Below are 15,744 nucleotides of genomic sequence, written 5' to 3'. Positions count from 1 at the left end.
GCTGTCTCGTACACAGGTTTATTATTACCATCTTTCTAAATTCCATATATATGCATTAGTATACTGTATTGGTGTTTTACTTTCTGGCTTACTTCACTCTGTATAATAGGCTCCAGTTTCATCCACCTCATTAGAACTGATTCAAATGGATTCTTTTTAATGGCTGAGTAATACTCCATTGTGTATATGTACCACTGCTTTCTTATCCATTCATCTGCTGATGGACATCTAGGTTGCTTCCATGTCCTGCCTATTATAAACAGTGCTGCGATGAACATTGGGGTACACGTGTCTCTTTCCCTTCTGGTTTCCTCAGTGTGTATGCCCAGCAGTGGGATTTCTGGATCATAAGGCAGTTCTATTTCCAGTTTTTTAAGGAATCTCCACACTGTTCTCCATAGTGGCTGTACTAGTTTGCATTCCCACCAACAGTGTAAGAGGGTTCCCTTTTCTCCACACCCTCTCCAGCATTTATTGCTTTTACAGTTTTGGATCACAGCCATTCTGACTGGCGTGAAATGGTACCTCATAGTGGTTTTGATTTGCATTTCTCTGATAATGAGTGATGTTGAGCATCTTTTCATGTGTTTGTTAGCCATCTTTATGTCTTCTTTGGAGAAATGTCTATTTAGTTCTTTGGCCCATTTTTTGATTGGGTCATTTATTTTTCTGGAGTTGAGCTGTAGGAGTTGCTTGTATATTCTCGAGATTAGTTGTTTGTCAGTTGCTTCATTTGCTATTATTTTCTCCCATTCTGAAGGCTGTCTTTTCACCTTGCTTATAGTTTCCTTTGATGTGCAGAAGCTTTTAAGGTTAATTAGGTCCCATTTGTTTATTTTTGCTTTTATTTCCAATATTCTGGGAGGTGGGTCATAGAGGATCCTGCTGTGATGTATGTCAGAGAGTGTTTTGCCTATGTTCTCCTCTAGGAGCTTTATAGTTTCTGGTCTTACGTTTAGATCTTTAATCCATTTTGAGTTTATTTTTGTGTATGGTGTTAGAAAGTGTTCTAGTTTCATTCTTTTACAAGTGGCTGACCATATTTCCCAGCACCACTTGTTAAAGACATTGTCTTTAATCCATTGTCTATTCTTGCCTCCTTTGTCAAAGATAAGGTGTCCATAGGTGCGTGGATTTATCTCTGGGCTTTCTATTTTGTTCCATTGATCTATATTTCTGTCTTTGTGCCAGTACCATACTGTCTTGATAACTGTGGCTTTGTAGTAGAGCCTGAAGTCAGGTAGGTTGATTCCTCCAGTTCCATTCTTCTTTCTCAAGATCACTTTGGCTATTCGAGGTTTTTTGTGTTTCCATACAAATTGTGAAATTATTTGTTCTAGCTCTGTGAAGAATACCGTTGGTAGCTTGATAGGGATTGCATTGAATCTATAAATTGCTTTGGGTAGTATACTCATTTTCACTATATTGATTCTTCCAATCCATGAACATGGTATATTTCTCCATCTGTTAGTGTCCTCTTTGATTTCTTTCACCAGTGTTTTATAGTTTTCTATATATAGGTCTTTAGTTTCTTTAGGTAGATATATTCCTAAGTATTTTATTCTTTCCGTTGCAATGGTGAATGGAATTGTTTCCTTAATTTCTCTTTCTGTTTTCTCATTATTAGTGTATAGGAATGCAAAGTGAAACACCACAAGACACATATTAATCAAATTAACAAAGATCAAACACAAAGAACAAATATTAAAAGCAGCAAGGGAAAAACAACAAATAACACACAAGGGAATACCCATAAGGATAACAGCTGATCTTTCAATAGGAACTCTTCAAGCCAGGAGAGAATGGCAAGACATACTTAAAATGATGAAAGAAAATAACCTACAGCCCAGATTATTGTACCCAGCAAGGATCTCATTCAAGTATGAGGAGAAATCAAAAGCTTTTCAGACAAGCAAAAGCTGAGAGAATTCTGCACCACCAAACCAGCTCTCCAACAAATACTGAACTAAAACACTCTTGTCACGCCCAGGAACTTTATTAACTGGAGCTGTAAGTTAATTCTTTTTCAGAGAGGGAGATTGGGGGGGGGGGGGACAGCCCCCAGTAAAGTCAGAGGTGTAGGTGAGAGCACAAAGCAGTAAAGAAGGCAGACTCTGGTTTTGGGGTAGATGCTCAGGCAGGCCCAGAGGGGCACCCCTCAAGTTCTGGCTTGCCTTGCCCACCAGAACTCTCCCACATAACCTTGTTATGGGCGGAGGCTCCTGTGCTGGCTCCCGGCAATTAAAAATAGAAAAAAATAAATAAATAAAATAGATAATCAACAAGCACCTATTGCATAGCACAGTGAACTCAGCTCAGTATTCTGTAATAGCCTAAATGCAAAAATAATTTGTAAAAGAATCAGATCAGATCAGATCAGTCGCTCAGTCGTGTCTGAGTCTTTGCGACCCCATGAATCACAGCACGCCAGGCCTCCTTGTCCATCATCAACTCCCGGAGTTCACTGAGACTCACGTCCACCGAGTCAGTGATGCCATCCAGCCATCTCATCCTCTGTCATCCCCTTCTTCTCCTGCCTCCAATCCCTCCCAGCATGAGAGTCTTTTCCAATAAGTCAACTCTTTGCATGAGGTGGCCAAAGTACTGGAGTTTCAGCCTTAGCATCATTCCTTCCAAAGAAATCCCAGGGCTGATCGCCTTCAGAATGGACTGGTTGGATCTCCTTGCAGTCCAAGGGACTCTCAAGAGTCTTCTCCAACACCACAGTTCAAAAGCATCAATTCTTCGGCACTCAGCCTTCTTCACGGTCCAACTCTCACATCCCTACGTGACCACAGGAAAAACCATAGCCTTGACTAGACGGACCTTTGTTGGCAAAGTAATGTCTCTGCTTTTGAATATGCTATCTAGGTTAGATACATGTATATGTATAACTGAATCACTTTGCTATACACATGAAACTAACACAACATTGTTAATCAACTATGGTCCACTATAAGATAAAGATGAAAGAAATTTTTTTTCCTGCCAAACAATGCTAGTTCATGTAAAACCTTCACAGCAATATCTCAACTAGTGTGAGACCTAATATGTGGGTACAGTGGCCCAGCCACATTGTTACATAAAATTAACCATACTATCTACTACTACTACTATTACTACTAAGTCGCTTTAGTCGTGTCCGACTCTGTGCGACCCCAGAGACAGCAGCCCACCAGGCTCCTCCGTCCCTGGGATTCTCCAGGCAAAAACACTATAGTGGGTTGCCATTTCTCCAAAGCGTGAAAGTGAAAAGTGAAAGTGAAGTCGCTCAGTCGTGTCTGACTCTTAGCGACCCCATGGACTGCAGCCTACCAGGCTCCTCTGTCCATGGGATTTTCCAGGCAAGAGTACTGGAGTGGGTTGCCATTGCCTTCTCCACCTAAACCTTATTAGTCTTCAGTCATCTACAACTGAAATAAAGCTCATGCTATTATGCTATTACTACCATTGCACTCATTTGATCAAACCAGTCAATTCTAAAGAAAATCAACTCTGAATATTCTTTGAAAGGACTGATGCTGAAACTGAAGCTCCAATACTTAGGCTACCTGATGCAAAGAGCTGACACACTGGAAAAAAACCCTGAAGCTGGGAAAAAAGGAAGGCATGAGGAGAAGGGGGCAATAAAAGAGATGTTTGGATAGCATCATTGACTCAATGGACATGAGTTTGAGCAAACTCTGGGATGTAGTGGAGGACAGAGAGCCTGATGTGCTGCAGTCTGTGGGGCCAAAAAGAATTGGACACGACTTAACAACTGAAGAACAACTCATTTTGCATTGGGGAAATTGTGCTTCAAAGGACAGGTGGCATTTCCAAAGACATGTGGCCACCAAATGAAAGTTTATATTCAGACTTGGGTCTTCAAATCCATTCTTCACCAGGATCCTCTGTCACATAACAGTGTTGAAATGGCAGTACAGCCTGGAGGAGGATTTTTTTTTTTTTTATCTTTGCCTAAGAAGAAAGATCCTGGAAAACACACAGCTCTGAAAAGATTTTTCTTAGGGTTCAACTTCTCACTTGGATGGGATGACAGACTAGGTACTGTTTGTAGGGTAGACTTGATCCCTTTACACCCACAGTGGTTTCATATCACAAAGCCTACTGCTGTCAGTGATTCATTTCAGGCCTGGACTGAGATCAAGGAGAGGAGCTTTGACCTCAGTGCACTATAGAAAGGCCAGGAGCGCATCTGCAGGGAACCATAGCAGCCATGGCTGCTGAACCTAGAGAGGCCACTTATCCAGGGCAGACTGGATCTACCCGCAGATACCTTAGTTCTCATATCTACCTGTCCTCACCCTCTCCTGATTCCAGGGTTCCATGACCTGCTGACATCATCATGAGGTAGGACTTGGACTGTCTAACTCCAAACTTGGACTGCAATATCCATGCTCTTTCTATGTGTCATGAAACATGTAACTCCAACAGGAGAAACCATCCTGGAGAGAAATCCAGAGAGATTTAGGCTATTGCCAGAGGACCAAGAACCTGAGTATGGGCAAAGGCACCAAACTGAGGACTTTCTTCCTCCTTCAAATATGCCCCCTCATTTGGGAGAGGTTGGAGTTTCTAAGATGTGCCCTTGTCATCAGCTGCCTGTGTATACTCTGGCCCTTTACATCTAGCATCTGAGGTTCCATGAGGGCTGTGCCTGTCAGTAACTGATTCCCTGGGGAGTCCCAGGAGATGCAGGGGAAAGGCAGAGTCCTCAGTTCTGTGCAAAACACAGGAACCTTGGGGAGGCTGCTGGAAAGTGGTGGGCAGCGGAGACACCACCATCTCCCCCAGGAGGCAGTGGCCACAGGAAGGCGTTGAAACTGAAGCTCCATTTTCCTATCTTTGTCATCTCTGTCTTTCTGCCCCAGGACTCTTGGTGCTGCTGCTGTTTCCAATGGGACCTACAGCCCAGAACAGTAAAGGTGAGTCTGGGGAAAGGTGGAGAATGCATGCCAAGGTCTGGGTTCTCTCACCAACAAGGGAGAGAAGGAGACTTATTTTTCAAGTGAGGTTCAGAAATGGTTCTCTGGGAACAAGAGAAATTGTTTCTTCTACCCAAATGCCCAGAGTGTTCTAAGCTCTACCCCTTTGGATAGCATTGTCTCTCCCCCTTTCTCCCTCCCTTCCCCCCATTCATGCTTCCTTCCTTTCTGCCCATGGACCCCCAGATGATAGTTTTCTTTCATTCTCTGGAACTTCTGATGACGGTCTCCATCCCCATTTCTGCCCCCCACAGCCTGTGCTCTGCGGTGCCCTCCAAACTCCTCATGTGTCAATGGCACCGCCTGCCGCTGCACTCCAGGATTCATTTCTTCTTCTGGGGAGATCTTCACAGACCCCTTGGAGAGCTGTGATGGTACGAAGATTTGGGGTGGTGGCAGGACATGCAGAGAATGTGGGGTACAGCCCAGTACCCATGGGAGACATGGATATTCGATGGGTGCCTCAGGCTTTGTCCTCAGAACTGTCAAGCACAGAAAAAAGGAAAACAAAAAGATACAAAGGTGGGGAGATGAGACATGAATAATCCTGGCTTCCTGGAGAGGAGCTAGGTCTTCAAGAGTCTGGAGTCTGAGCCTCAGTTTGTCCTTTCAGGACTGAGGAGGGAGATGCAGAACTTCTACCCACTCCCCACTTCAGCACTGCCTACTGTGTTCCAATCTGGGGTGCCAGTCAGAGGGCTAGGAAGATCAGAGCTGACTGCACAAGCTTCAGGGATGGCTTGTTCCAGCTGCATCCTAGACTCAGCAGTATTGACCAAGAGTCTAAATTGTCCCAAAAAGACATGGATTACATATCAGGCCCAGTGCTGCAGAGTAAGGTAGGGGATGGAGATCTCTGTCTTGAGGGGACACACATCTTTGGGAGGTGACCCTTTGCCCTGTTGTGTTCCAGACATCAATGAGTGTGGACCACCCTCACCAGTGTACTGTGGAAGTTCAGCAGACTGCCAGAATACGGAAGGGGGCTACCACTGCACATGCAGCCCAGGATATGAGCCTGTTTCTGGGGCAACAATCTTCCGGAATGAGAGTGAGAACACATGTCGCGGTAAGAATGAGGCTGCATTTCCTGCCTCTCATTTTTGACGTTTCAGGGCCGAAATGCTGAGTCATTTCTGAAGCATCCAGGGGACAGGACCTTGGTTACAGGTGTAGCACCCAGGTCTGAGTTGGGACAGTTTACAGGTACCTGTGCCACCCGCACAGAGGCAGATGGTACGAGCCAGGGACCCAGGTCCCGGCTTTGCCACCTGAGAGCTGCATGTGTGACACTGGCCAGGACACTTATTCAGAAATCACTGTTAACATGGGAGATGTGATAATATTATTGTGATTTTCTGTTTTCTTTTTTAAGTACCTCTATCTTGCACAAATAAAAACAAAAGCAACTTTGCCAAGATCACTATGTGACCTTGGACAAGTTAATTCACCTCTCTCTGTGCCCCAGCTTACCTAACTATAAAAAAATGGGGGCGGGAGGAATTATGGTGTTTACCTCATAGAATTGCTGGAAAGGTATATGAGGTCATAAAGCACAAAACACTGATGGCTGTTGGGATTTTAAATTATGGTTATCATGATCTAACATACCCTCTCCATAATGGGCATCCTTGGGGGCTCTGCCCCAGGGTGGGTGCTCAAGAGCAGCTGTCCTGCCCACTCCCTCACCAGGACCAGGAGGAGCATGGCCTCCACACATCACCAGGCTTTGCCCCACTTCCAGGGGGAGCAGGCAGGTAGGGAAAGGGGCAAGGGGCCAGCAGTGGGTCAGACAGGACTCCAGAGAGGGGTCCATGAAGAGGGATAGACCTGAATACTGAGGGTGAGGAGGGGAGGAGAGAGAAGGTGGGAGGTGAGAAGAATGCTGAGCTCAGGGTACAGAGAACTCTGAAGAGGGTTCTTTGACCACCCTGCTACAGGGAGAAGAGCCAGTGACTGTGGGCCCAGTCCCTTCCCTCCTGCCCTGCAGACAGAGGGCAGCAGAGCCTCCCTAGTGGGAGGGAAGAGGGGACCTGCATCTGTGTGGAGTCCCTGCTAGTCTATAGCAGCCTCGGTGGGTGGCTGTTGTGCTTGAACTCATGACCTGGTCAGAAGACAGAGCCTTCAGTAAATTAGTAAAGGTCCCTCATCTCCAGGCCTACTGTGTGTTTGGGGAATGGAGACTGAGTTGACTTTCCTCCCCCAATTTGCCTCATTGGCCAGATACTCTTGTGCAGTAAGCAACCTGCACAATTGCACATGGTGATCACTGATCCCACTCAGTGTGTCTGCACTAAGGGGGCTGCTCACCCATTGTTGTGAGACCCTCCAGAGACATAGATGGAGAAGACTGAAGTGGGAGGGGACCTCAACAGACCTCAAGGTGGATGACAGGGAGAGAGCCAGCTGCTGGTTTGCATCAAAACCTTCTGCCTGAAGACCTAGATCTGTGACAGGCTTAGCTGGATTGTCTTACACTCCCCACCTCAGCATTCCAGCCCTCGCTGCACCCAAGTATATGTCCATCCATGTTCAGGCCATGAGGTCTGCTATGAGAAGAAGACCTGGGCTGGGACCCTGGGCTCCTTGTTCAACTTTTCCAGGCATCAGACAGCTGTCCTGTGTGCCTATCTAGTCTCCCAACCCTCACTGAACCCGAAGACTCAGAACCTCTGCAAAGGGTCTCTTCTGGATGTTCAGAACATCCCACTGTCACATGGCCTCTTATCTTCTTAAAACAAAAGAGGAAGTGACATTCAAGATACTCAGTGTGGTCACAGCACCGTGTGTTCCTGAACACTATCTGTCCTCATTGCCACTGTTAGTACCATCTGGGAGAAGACCTGCCCCCACTGGGGCCTCTGAGACCCTGGGTCATGGTGGACTCTGGGGCCCCATCCAGAAATGTGAGAGGAGGAAGACTCAAGGAATGCTCCACTGTCCCCAGCCATCACTGACCCTGCCAGCAAACTGCCTGGAGAAGATGCCTCCTGGCACCCTGATGCAACATCTCAACTGCTCAGCTTCCATTTATTTCCCTACCCAAGGCTCCACCTGACCCTCTCCTGTAATTTCAGTTACTGGGCCTGAGGTAGCTCTGATGACTGGGGCCTGGGAGGATGTTGTGTCAGGGGTGTGGCAGGGTGACGTCAACCCCCAACTCACTGGAAGAATCAGGTAAATGAAGAGGTTTCCATATGGTCTAAATGATAAGTTGTCACCAGGGACCATTTCCTCTGGTCTGACCTTCTACTAAGAAAGTCAACCCAGACTTCACAATGACCCAGACCATGTGAGGACAGAAGGTGGAGGCTGAGCCCCACCCAGCAGTGTGCACATGTCCACATATCTAGTGGGAGGCCAAGTGTCAAGATGGCAGAAACACCTGCCACCCTTCGCCCATGAGCACCTTCTCCCTGCTCCAGCCACCCAGCCCTCACCCATCATAAGCCTTGCTCAGCTGTGGATTCTCATCACTTCCTGCCAGTCTGGGGTATGCCTTCATGGGAATCAGATAAAGGCACCTTCACAGCCCTAAAGCTGACTAGCCAGACATCAAACCCACTGTCCAGCACAGACTGCTGCCCACTGAGCTTCCCTGGTAGCTCAGAGGTTAAAGCATCTGCCTGCAATGCAGGAGACCTGGGTTCGATCCTTGGGTCAGGAAGATCCCCTGGAGAAGGAAATGGCAACCCACTCCAGTATTCTTGCCTGGAGAATCCCATGGACAGAGGAGCCTGGTGGGCTACAGTCCACGGAATTGCAAAGAGTCGGACACGACTGAACGACTTCACTTTCATTTTCATTTTCTTCACAACTGCCCACAAGCCTCATCCTTGAGCTGCATGACTCAGGGATGGGTCTTTGTCCATGTCCACAGAGCTGGGGTCTCAGAGTTAGCATGAATGGAAAAGCACTGTCCTGCCAGGGTCAGCAGGATCCAAGGAGAACTCAGTGGCAGCATTTGCCCTGGGGAAGTCAGGACAAAATGCATCACTGGGAACCAAGATGGGCCCTGCTCAAGGAACAAAGCTGTATTCGGTTACCAAGAAGACCCACCCAGGCCTTTTGTCCAAATCTTTAGCCTTGGACACGGGCAGCTGTGATGCCCCCATCCCAGCTGGCTTCTTCCCAGGGAGGCTCATGGAGTCAGAGATAGCAGATTGGGCAACTGGGCCACTTATGGCCACTTCTAGACAACAGAACCTCCGGGTCACCATGCTCTTCCATAGCATAACTCAATATGAATGAGGAGAGGCCCCCACTCACAAAGAAAGAGAGAGCGGGCCCTTCTGGATGCTTCTATGCTGAGAAACGTGGCTGACATCCAGACCAGAAGACTGTCCACAGCAGCAGGTATCCATCACCCTCTCCTTCCGCTTGCAGACGTGGACGAATGTCAGCACAGACCCCGAGTCTGTAAAGGCCGCAGCGTCTGCATCAACACTGAGGGCAACTACACCTGCCAGTGCCCACCTGGCTTGGAGTTCAGCCCAGAGGACCCGAGGCATTGCACAGGTAGACCCTCAGAAGACAGTGTGAGGCAGGCCTGGAGCTGAGGAAGGAGCTGAGGGGGTTCAGAGACCCCCAAGAATGAGGGAGACGAGACTCAGGTTCCTGTGACACCAAGGGCCTGCTGGGGCCCTGCCCAAGGATCACCTCCTCAAATGGTCCCACCACAGACCAGGGAGACAGCAGAGTCTTCTGGGCCTGGGGTTTATTTGTAGAGTTCCCTGCCCCCCAAGAACATCCCCAGACCTCACCCCTTCCACATCTGCTACATTCGAGCAGAGGGAGGTGTCACCTCTGGCTTTCAGAGGGGGAAGCTCGGTTCAGGGCTAAAGAGAATGTGAGTAAGAGCATTGATGGAGGAGTCAAGCTTCCATGACTCAGTTTCTATCTTTGCCTCATTTTTCTTCTTAAAAATAGGGACAACGTCCCAGCTGGAATCATCTTAAGGGAAGCTGCCATAACAATCTTTGGCAATGAAGAGGCAGCAGCACTATGAGGAGAGCTGTGTCCTCAGCACAGTGACGAGCTGGGAGACCTGGGCTGCACAGGACTTGTCCTCTGGGTTCTGTTCTAATAAAGGCAGGGATGCAGCTCCAGATGGCAGTGGTGCCTCCCCCTCACCCACCACGTCACATGTGGGTCGTGATCAGTGCTACAACCTGCCTGGTTAGAAGCCCACAGAGCCTCCTGCACCCACAAAGTTGTGCCCTGTCCACCTTGCAGGGAGGATCTGAGCTTATGGAACTTTTACATAGAAAATGCTATCACACATTTGTATCCCAACAGGCCAGGTAACTTGCAGAGACAGGGTGTCCTCAGAGCGCAGCACTAAGAAATCTGAGAAGGGGCTTGAAGAATGGGTGCAGTGAGTGAAGGGGGGTAGCTCTGATCTTCTGGCTTTTTCCTCAGATGTGAATGAATGCACCTCTGGGAGAAACCCATGCCACAGCTCCACCCACTGCCTCAACTCCATGGGCAGCTTTGAGTGCTGCTGTCGCACTGGCTGGAAGCTGATCCAATGGCCCAAACAGCAGTCTGGTTTAGATTGTTTAAAGGTTTAGAGCTCAGGGGCTATACACTCTTGGGGACCCACACTCAAAACATCTAATTATATACTCATTGGTACCCACACAAACCAAACAGAAAGATCACTGGGGGTCCCCTGCTGTGTAAGGTGTTATGCATTTTGAGGCTAAATGTGAAAAGATCTTGGAGGGGTGGGGGGGTCCTAGAGAAGGAGCTGGGATACCAAGCAGAAGGCTCCCAGGGACCCCAGGCAACAGCTAATTACCAACTGGAAAGAGGATATGTCAGTATTTTCACAAGCTGTACTTGCTTCATCTGCTGTCTGTCAGAACTTTACACACTCCCTATATATATTTTCACAGCATCCACTACTCAAGGATGTGCTGTCCTTGATTCTAGGAGGTGGCATCACCTCCTGGGGAACGAATATGGGAAAAAAAGGGGCACAAGGAGGACAGGGGCCTCACAGGACTGAGGCAGAGCCTGACCCCCTCCTTCTTGCCCCCAGATGTGGATGAGTGTAGCTCCGGGTGGCATCAGTGCCACAACTCCACCGTCTGCGTCAACACTGTGGGTTCATACAGGTGCCACTGCCGCCAAGGCTGGGAGCCTAAACCTGGATTCCAGGATAAGCAAAGGAACACCATCTGTAAAGGTACCTATCCTGCCCTGATCTAAGACCCACCCACAGCAAACACAGACACTGCCACACCTAATGAGTTGCTCACCTGTCCCCTGCAGAGATCTCCTTTCCCACCTGGACTGCTCCCTCTGGAATCAAGAGCCAGGTGAGTGGCCCCAAAGGGACAGGCAGCAGGAAATCTCTCCGCAAAGCCCGTTCATTTCCCCCAAGCTCCCAGACTCACATGAGGCTCTCTGACCACCTTGTCTTCTCCCCTAGGGGCTGTCTCACTTCTATAAAAGAATCCAGGATCTGGGCAGAAACTTCAGTTCAGCCTCAGTCCTGAACACTGTTCAGGTAAGGGGCAGGCCCAAGGGAGGCAGGCAGAAGCATCCCATAGAAGCCTTGGGAAACTTTGATCTGGAAAGGGACACCCCAACAACAATGGTGTGCTCTCCCACAGGATGGGTGGGAAGAGTGGACACGTGTAGTGACTATTGAACACCATGGCACACCTACTAATGCCCTCTCCTTTCCCTATTTCTGGATATTGTGTTTACATCATCCTTGACACTAATGAAAAAGTTTGACCTCAGAGTGGCTGGATTGAAGGGGCAAAAATCACAGGGAATCCCATCCAGTACCACCTGTATCACCCAGACAGTCTCTTTAGTCTGTTCTCTGTGACTGGGTATAACTTCATACAGCCTCTCAGATGCATGGGCTACTGGCTTTGTGTCCCCATCCCCCCAGGACCTCGTACAGGAGATGGGTGATTTGCTGGAGACCCCCGGGGACCTGAAAACCCTGCCCTTCTCAGAGCAGCACTTTGTGGTCACTAACCTGCCCTTTGGCCTGGAAAATGTGCTGAGAGGGGTGAGCAAGGCACTGCCTAAAGGGTCATTTACCTTCAATTCATCTGCAGGCATAGGTAAGTCAGTACCTGAGTCTGACCACAGGTTCCTGCTTTGCTTGTTCCCTGCCTCCTTGCTCTTCCAATCCCACTAGAGCAAAGTGACCATGCTTATATCTCCCAGTTAATGTCATAAACAAATTAAAATAAAAGGTTAAGGGCAAAATCGTTGAGAGGGATTAATAGGTACAAACTTGTAGTTGTAAAATAAATAAAAGGATGTAAGGTACAGAATCTGGAGAAGGAAATGGCAACCTGCTCCACTATTCTTGCATGGGGAATTCCATGGACAGAAGATCCTGGAGGGCTACAGTCCAGGGGTTTGCAGAAGTCAGACACGACGTAGTGACTAAACCACCACCAACGATGTTCAGCATAGGAAATGTAGTCAATAATATATGGAAATGAGTGGTAACTAGAGTTAGTGTGGTGATCATTTTGTAATGTATGATAATATCAAATCATTGTATCATACACCTGAAACTATTATAATATTCTAGTTCAAGTGCACTTCAGTGAAAAACAGAGAGAAAAAGAGGTTAAAAAGAAACGAAAAACTAAACTTTCATTGTAAAATGAAGTATCAGCAAAGAAAATAATTATACTGAAGAATTTATGATAAAATATAAATGGCTTCAAAACAAGACTACCTGCTGTCTCAGATGGTAAAGAATCTGCCTGCAATGCAGGATACATGGGTTCGATCCCTGGGTCAGTAATATCCCCTAAAGAAGGAAGTGGCAATCCACTCCCAGTACTCCTGCCTGGAGAATTCCAAGGACAGAAGAGTCTGGTGGGCTACAGTCCATGGGATCGTGAAGAGTCAGACAAGAGTCACTAATACTTTCACTTTCTTTTCAAAAGAAAACAAGGTATTAAATTTGGAAGTGTATAAATTTACTATTACTTGCTATTTAAGTCTGATTTGTTTTATTAAGTTGAAATGCACTTAATATAAATTCACCATTTTAACCAGAGTGTACAATTTGGAGACATGTAGTAGTGTATTCACAGAGGTGTATAACCTTCACCTCTATTTCTAAAATATTTTCATAATCGCAAAGGTATTCTCTGTCCACTAAACAGTCACAAATTTCTCCTTTCCTTCAGCCCTGGCAATCAGTTATTGGCTTTCTGTCCCTATGGATTTCCATCCTGGATAGTTCCTATAAATAGAAATAAATATGTTTCCAAAAACATTTGGGTTGTTTCTACCTTTTGACTGTTGTGAACAGTGTTACCGTGCATATTGATGTATAGGTATCGGCTTGAGTATCTATTTTAATTCATTTGAGTCACAAATGAATTAAAAGCTAGGAGTGGTATTGCTGAGTTATGCAGTAGTTCTATTTTCAACTTTTTGAGAAACTACCTAACTATTTTCGCAAAGCGGCTATTTTTCCATTTTCCAGTGTCAACAGCAATGTACAAGGGTTCCAGTCTCCTTATTGTCAGTGACACCTGTTGCTTCCATTTTTTTTCTGTCATTATAGCCATTCTAGTAGCTGTCAGGAGAGATTGCATCATGGTTTAATCTGCATTTCTCTATACCTAAGGATGTTTAATTTTTTTTATGTCATTGTTGAGCATTTTTGTACCTTTCTTGGAAATATATCTATCTACTCAAGTCCTTTTGCCTATTTTTTTTTCTTTTGGCCATGGCATGCAGCATGCAGGATCTTAATTCCCTGACCAGGGATTGAACCCAGGTCACCACAGTGAAAGCCCAAGTTCTAACCACTAAATGGCCAGGAATTCTCCATCATAATAATTAAACAGATATACTATATAAACACATATAGTATATCTGTGTCTCATTGAAAAAGACCCTGATGCTGGGACAGATTGAAAGCAAAAGGAGAAAGAGGCAGCAGAGCATGAGATGGTTAGATAGAAATCACTGACTCAATGGACATGAATTTGATCAAACTCCATGGGTTAGTGAAGCACTGGGAAGCCTGACATGAAAAGTCCGTGGGGTTGCAAAGAGTTGGACACGACTTAGCAACTGAACAGCATGGTGTTATAGTCATCAAAACAATCACAATTACTACTCTAACTCCCACAATTCATAGAACTGTCACTGGAGGTGCAGGCGCCAAGCTACAGGAATATCACCTTGATTCAGAAACAGACAAAGATGATGCTGACCTGGGATACAGTGCATGATTCTGGTGACTCAGGTAATGGCTGAGACAGCGGGTAAGTCTTCACTGTGTGTCAAGATGCCCAAGGATATGACAAATGGGATATTGAAGTTTAAAGGGAATTGTGGGGTATGGTGGGGCAAAAGGAAATAGTTCATCTGTAGAAGAAGAGGTCCTTTCGGGCACTGCAAGATGTCAACCTTAGCCTTGTCCTGCAGGTCTTGCTGTGGTGGGCCTCCTGTCCACTTCAGGGATGGACAGATTCCTGGCTGAGGCCCCTCTGGTCCTGGATGCTGAGGAACTGACAACTCTATATGAGACACACAGGGGTTTGCTGCAGGAAAACTCCCACATCCTGCTGTCGGATGTCATATCTGCCTTTATCACCAACAAGGACACTGAGAACCTCAGGTCCCCAGTCACTTTTGTCTTCCAACATGTGAGTCCAGATGGGATGGAGTGGTGGGTGTGGAACAGGCCTGAGTCCTGGGCCCAGCCTTGGGCTTCAGGGGGCTGTGCCATGCGTGCATAAACTGTTTAGGAAAGCCCTTCACAAGCTAGCTTTGGGTCAGCATTTCTGAGCAACAGCACCCTGAACTCACACCCACTTCTTCTTCCTGTTAACACAGTCAGTGACCCCTGGGCCAAGAGAGAAGGTGCACTGTGTGTATTGGGAGCATGGCCAGAATGGAAGTGGCCATTGGGACACCAGAGGCTGCTGGGTGACCAGCACCAGAGACAACAGCACCACCTGCCAGTGCAGCCACCTCAGCATCTTTGCTGTCCTCATGGCCCACTACAGTGTTCAGGTGAGAACCCTCGGACAGGCAGCATCCAAGGGCTACTGCTGTGTAACAAATTCACACACACACAGCAGCTTTAGAAACAAAGATTTATTACTATCTCATAGTTTCTTCAAGTTAGCAAATAGTCATGGTTCAGATGAGCTTTCTGTTCAGGTTCCTACAAGTCTTATAAACCTTTCATCAGAAAATTGGGGTCATCCCCTAACTCCCTGATTTATGGCAGATTTCAGTTCCTGGTGTTAGTAGGACTGAGGTAGTGTTTTCTTTATCTCTGGCAGCAGAGAACCAGGCTCAGTTCCCATGGCTGCCTGCATTCCTTCTCATCTGTTGCTGTTGTTCAGTTGCTAAGTCATGTCCCACATCTTGCAATCCCATATACTATAGCAGGACAGGTTCCCCTGTCCTTCAGTATCTCCCAGATTTTACTCAGAGTCATATCCACTGAGGCATTGATGCCACCCAACCATCTCATCCTCTGCTGTCCCGTTCTCCTTTTGCCTTCATTCTTTCCCAGCATCAGGGTCTTCTCCAATGAGTGGACTCTGTGCGCATCAGGGGCCAAAGTATTGGAGCTTCAGCTCAGTCCTTCCAATGAATATTCAGGGTTGATTTCCTTTAGGACTGACTGGTTTGATCTCTTTGCTGTCCAAGGGACTCTCAGCGGTCTTCTACAGCACCACAATTCAAAAGCATCAATTCTTCAGTGCTCAGCCTTCCTTCTGGTCCTAAT

The 15,744-nt window shown here is 46.9% G+C and overlaps 1 protein-coding gene across 5 annotated transcripts in view; it reads left to right on the top strand.

Annotated features, from left to right (window-relative positions):
• The window catches only part of LOC123335168 (adhesion G protein-coupled receptor E2), a 71,632-nt gene that overhangs the window by 11,698 nt on the left and 44,190 nt on the right, over positions 1 to 15,744 (top strand). For 3 of the 5 annotated variants that reach the window (XM_044948244.2, XM_045166739.1, XM_045166741.1), the window contains exons 2-11: positions 4,875 to 4,928; positions 5,243 to 5,362; positions 5,902 to 6,057; positions 11,035 to 11,181; positions 11,268 to 11,314; positions 11,428 to 11,505; positions 11,902 to 12,079; positions 14,137 to 14,244; positions 14,427 to 14,647; positions 14,838 to 15,017. In XM_044948244.2, the coding sequence (XP_044804179.2) occupies positions 4,875 to 4,928; positions 5,243 to 5,362; positions 5,902 to 6,057; positions 11,035 to 11,181; positions 11,268 to 11,314; positions 11,428 to 11,505; positions 11,902 to 12,079; positions 14,137 to 14,244; positions 14,427 to 14,647; positions 14,838 to 15,017 (1,289 nt within the window). Of the gene's footprint in view, positions 1 to 4,874; positions 4,929 to 5,242; positions 5,363 to 5,901; positions 6,058 to 9,374; positions 9,507 to 10,409; positions 10,531 to 11,008; positions 11,182 to 11,267; positions 11,315 to 11,427; positions 11,506 to 11,901; positions 12,080 to 14,136; positions 14,245 to 14,426; positions 14,648 to 14,837; positions 15,018 to 15,744 lie in introns of all 5 variants that reach the window. The other 2 variants (XM_045166742.1, XM_045166740.1) reach the window with 2 other exon arrangements.

This window comes from Bubalus bubalis, chromosome 9, assembly GCF_019923935.1.
Source record: "Bubalus bubalis isolate 160015118507 breed Murrah chromosome 9, NDDB_SH_1, whole genome shotgun sequence".
NCBI classification, from domain to species: domain Eukaryota; kingdom Metazoa; phylum Chordata; class Mammalia; order Artiodactyla; family Bovidae; genus Bubalus; species Bubalus bubalis.
The sequence above is the reverse complement of the archived record's forward strand: the minus strand, read 5'-3'. Positions and strand labels throughout refer to the sequence as shown.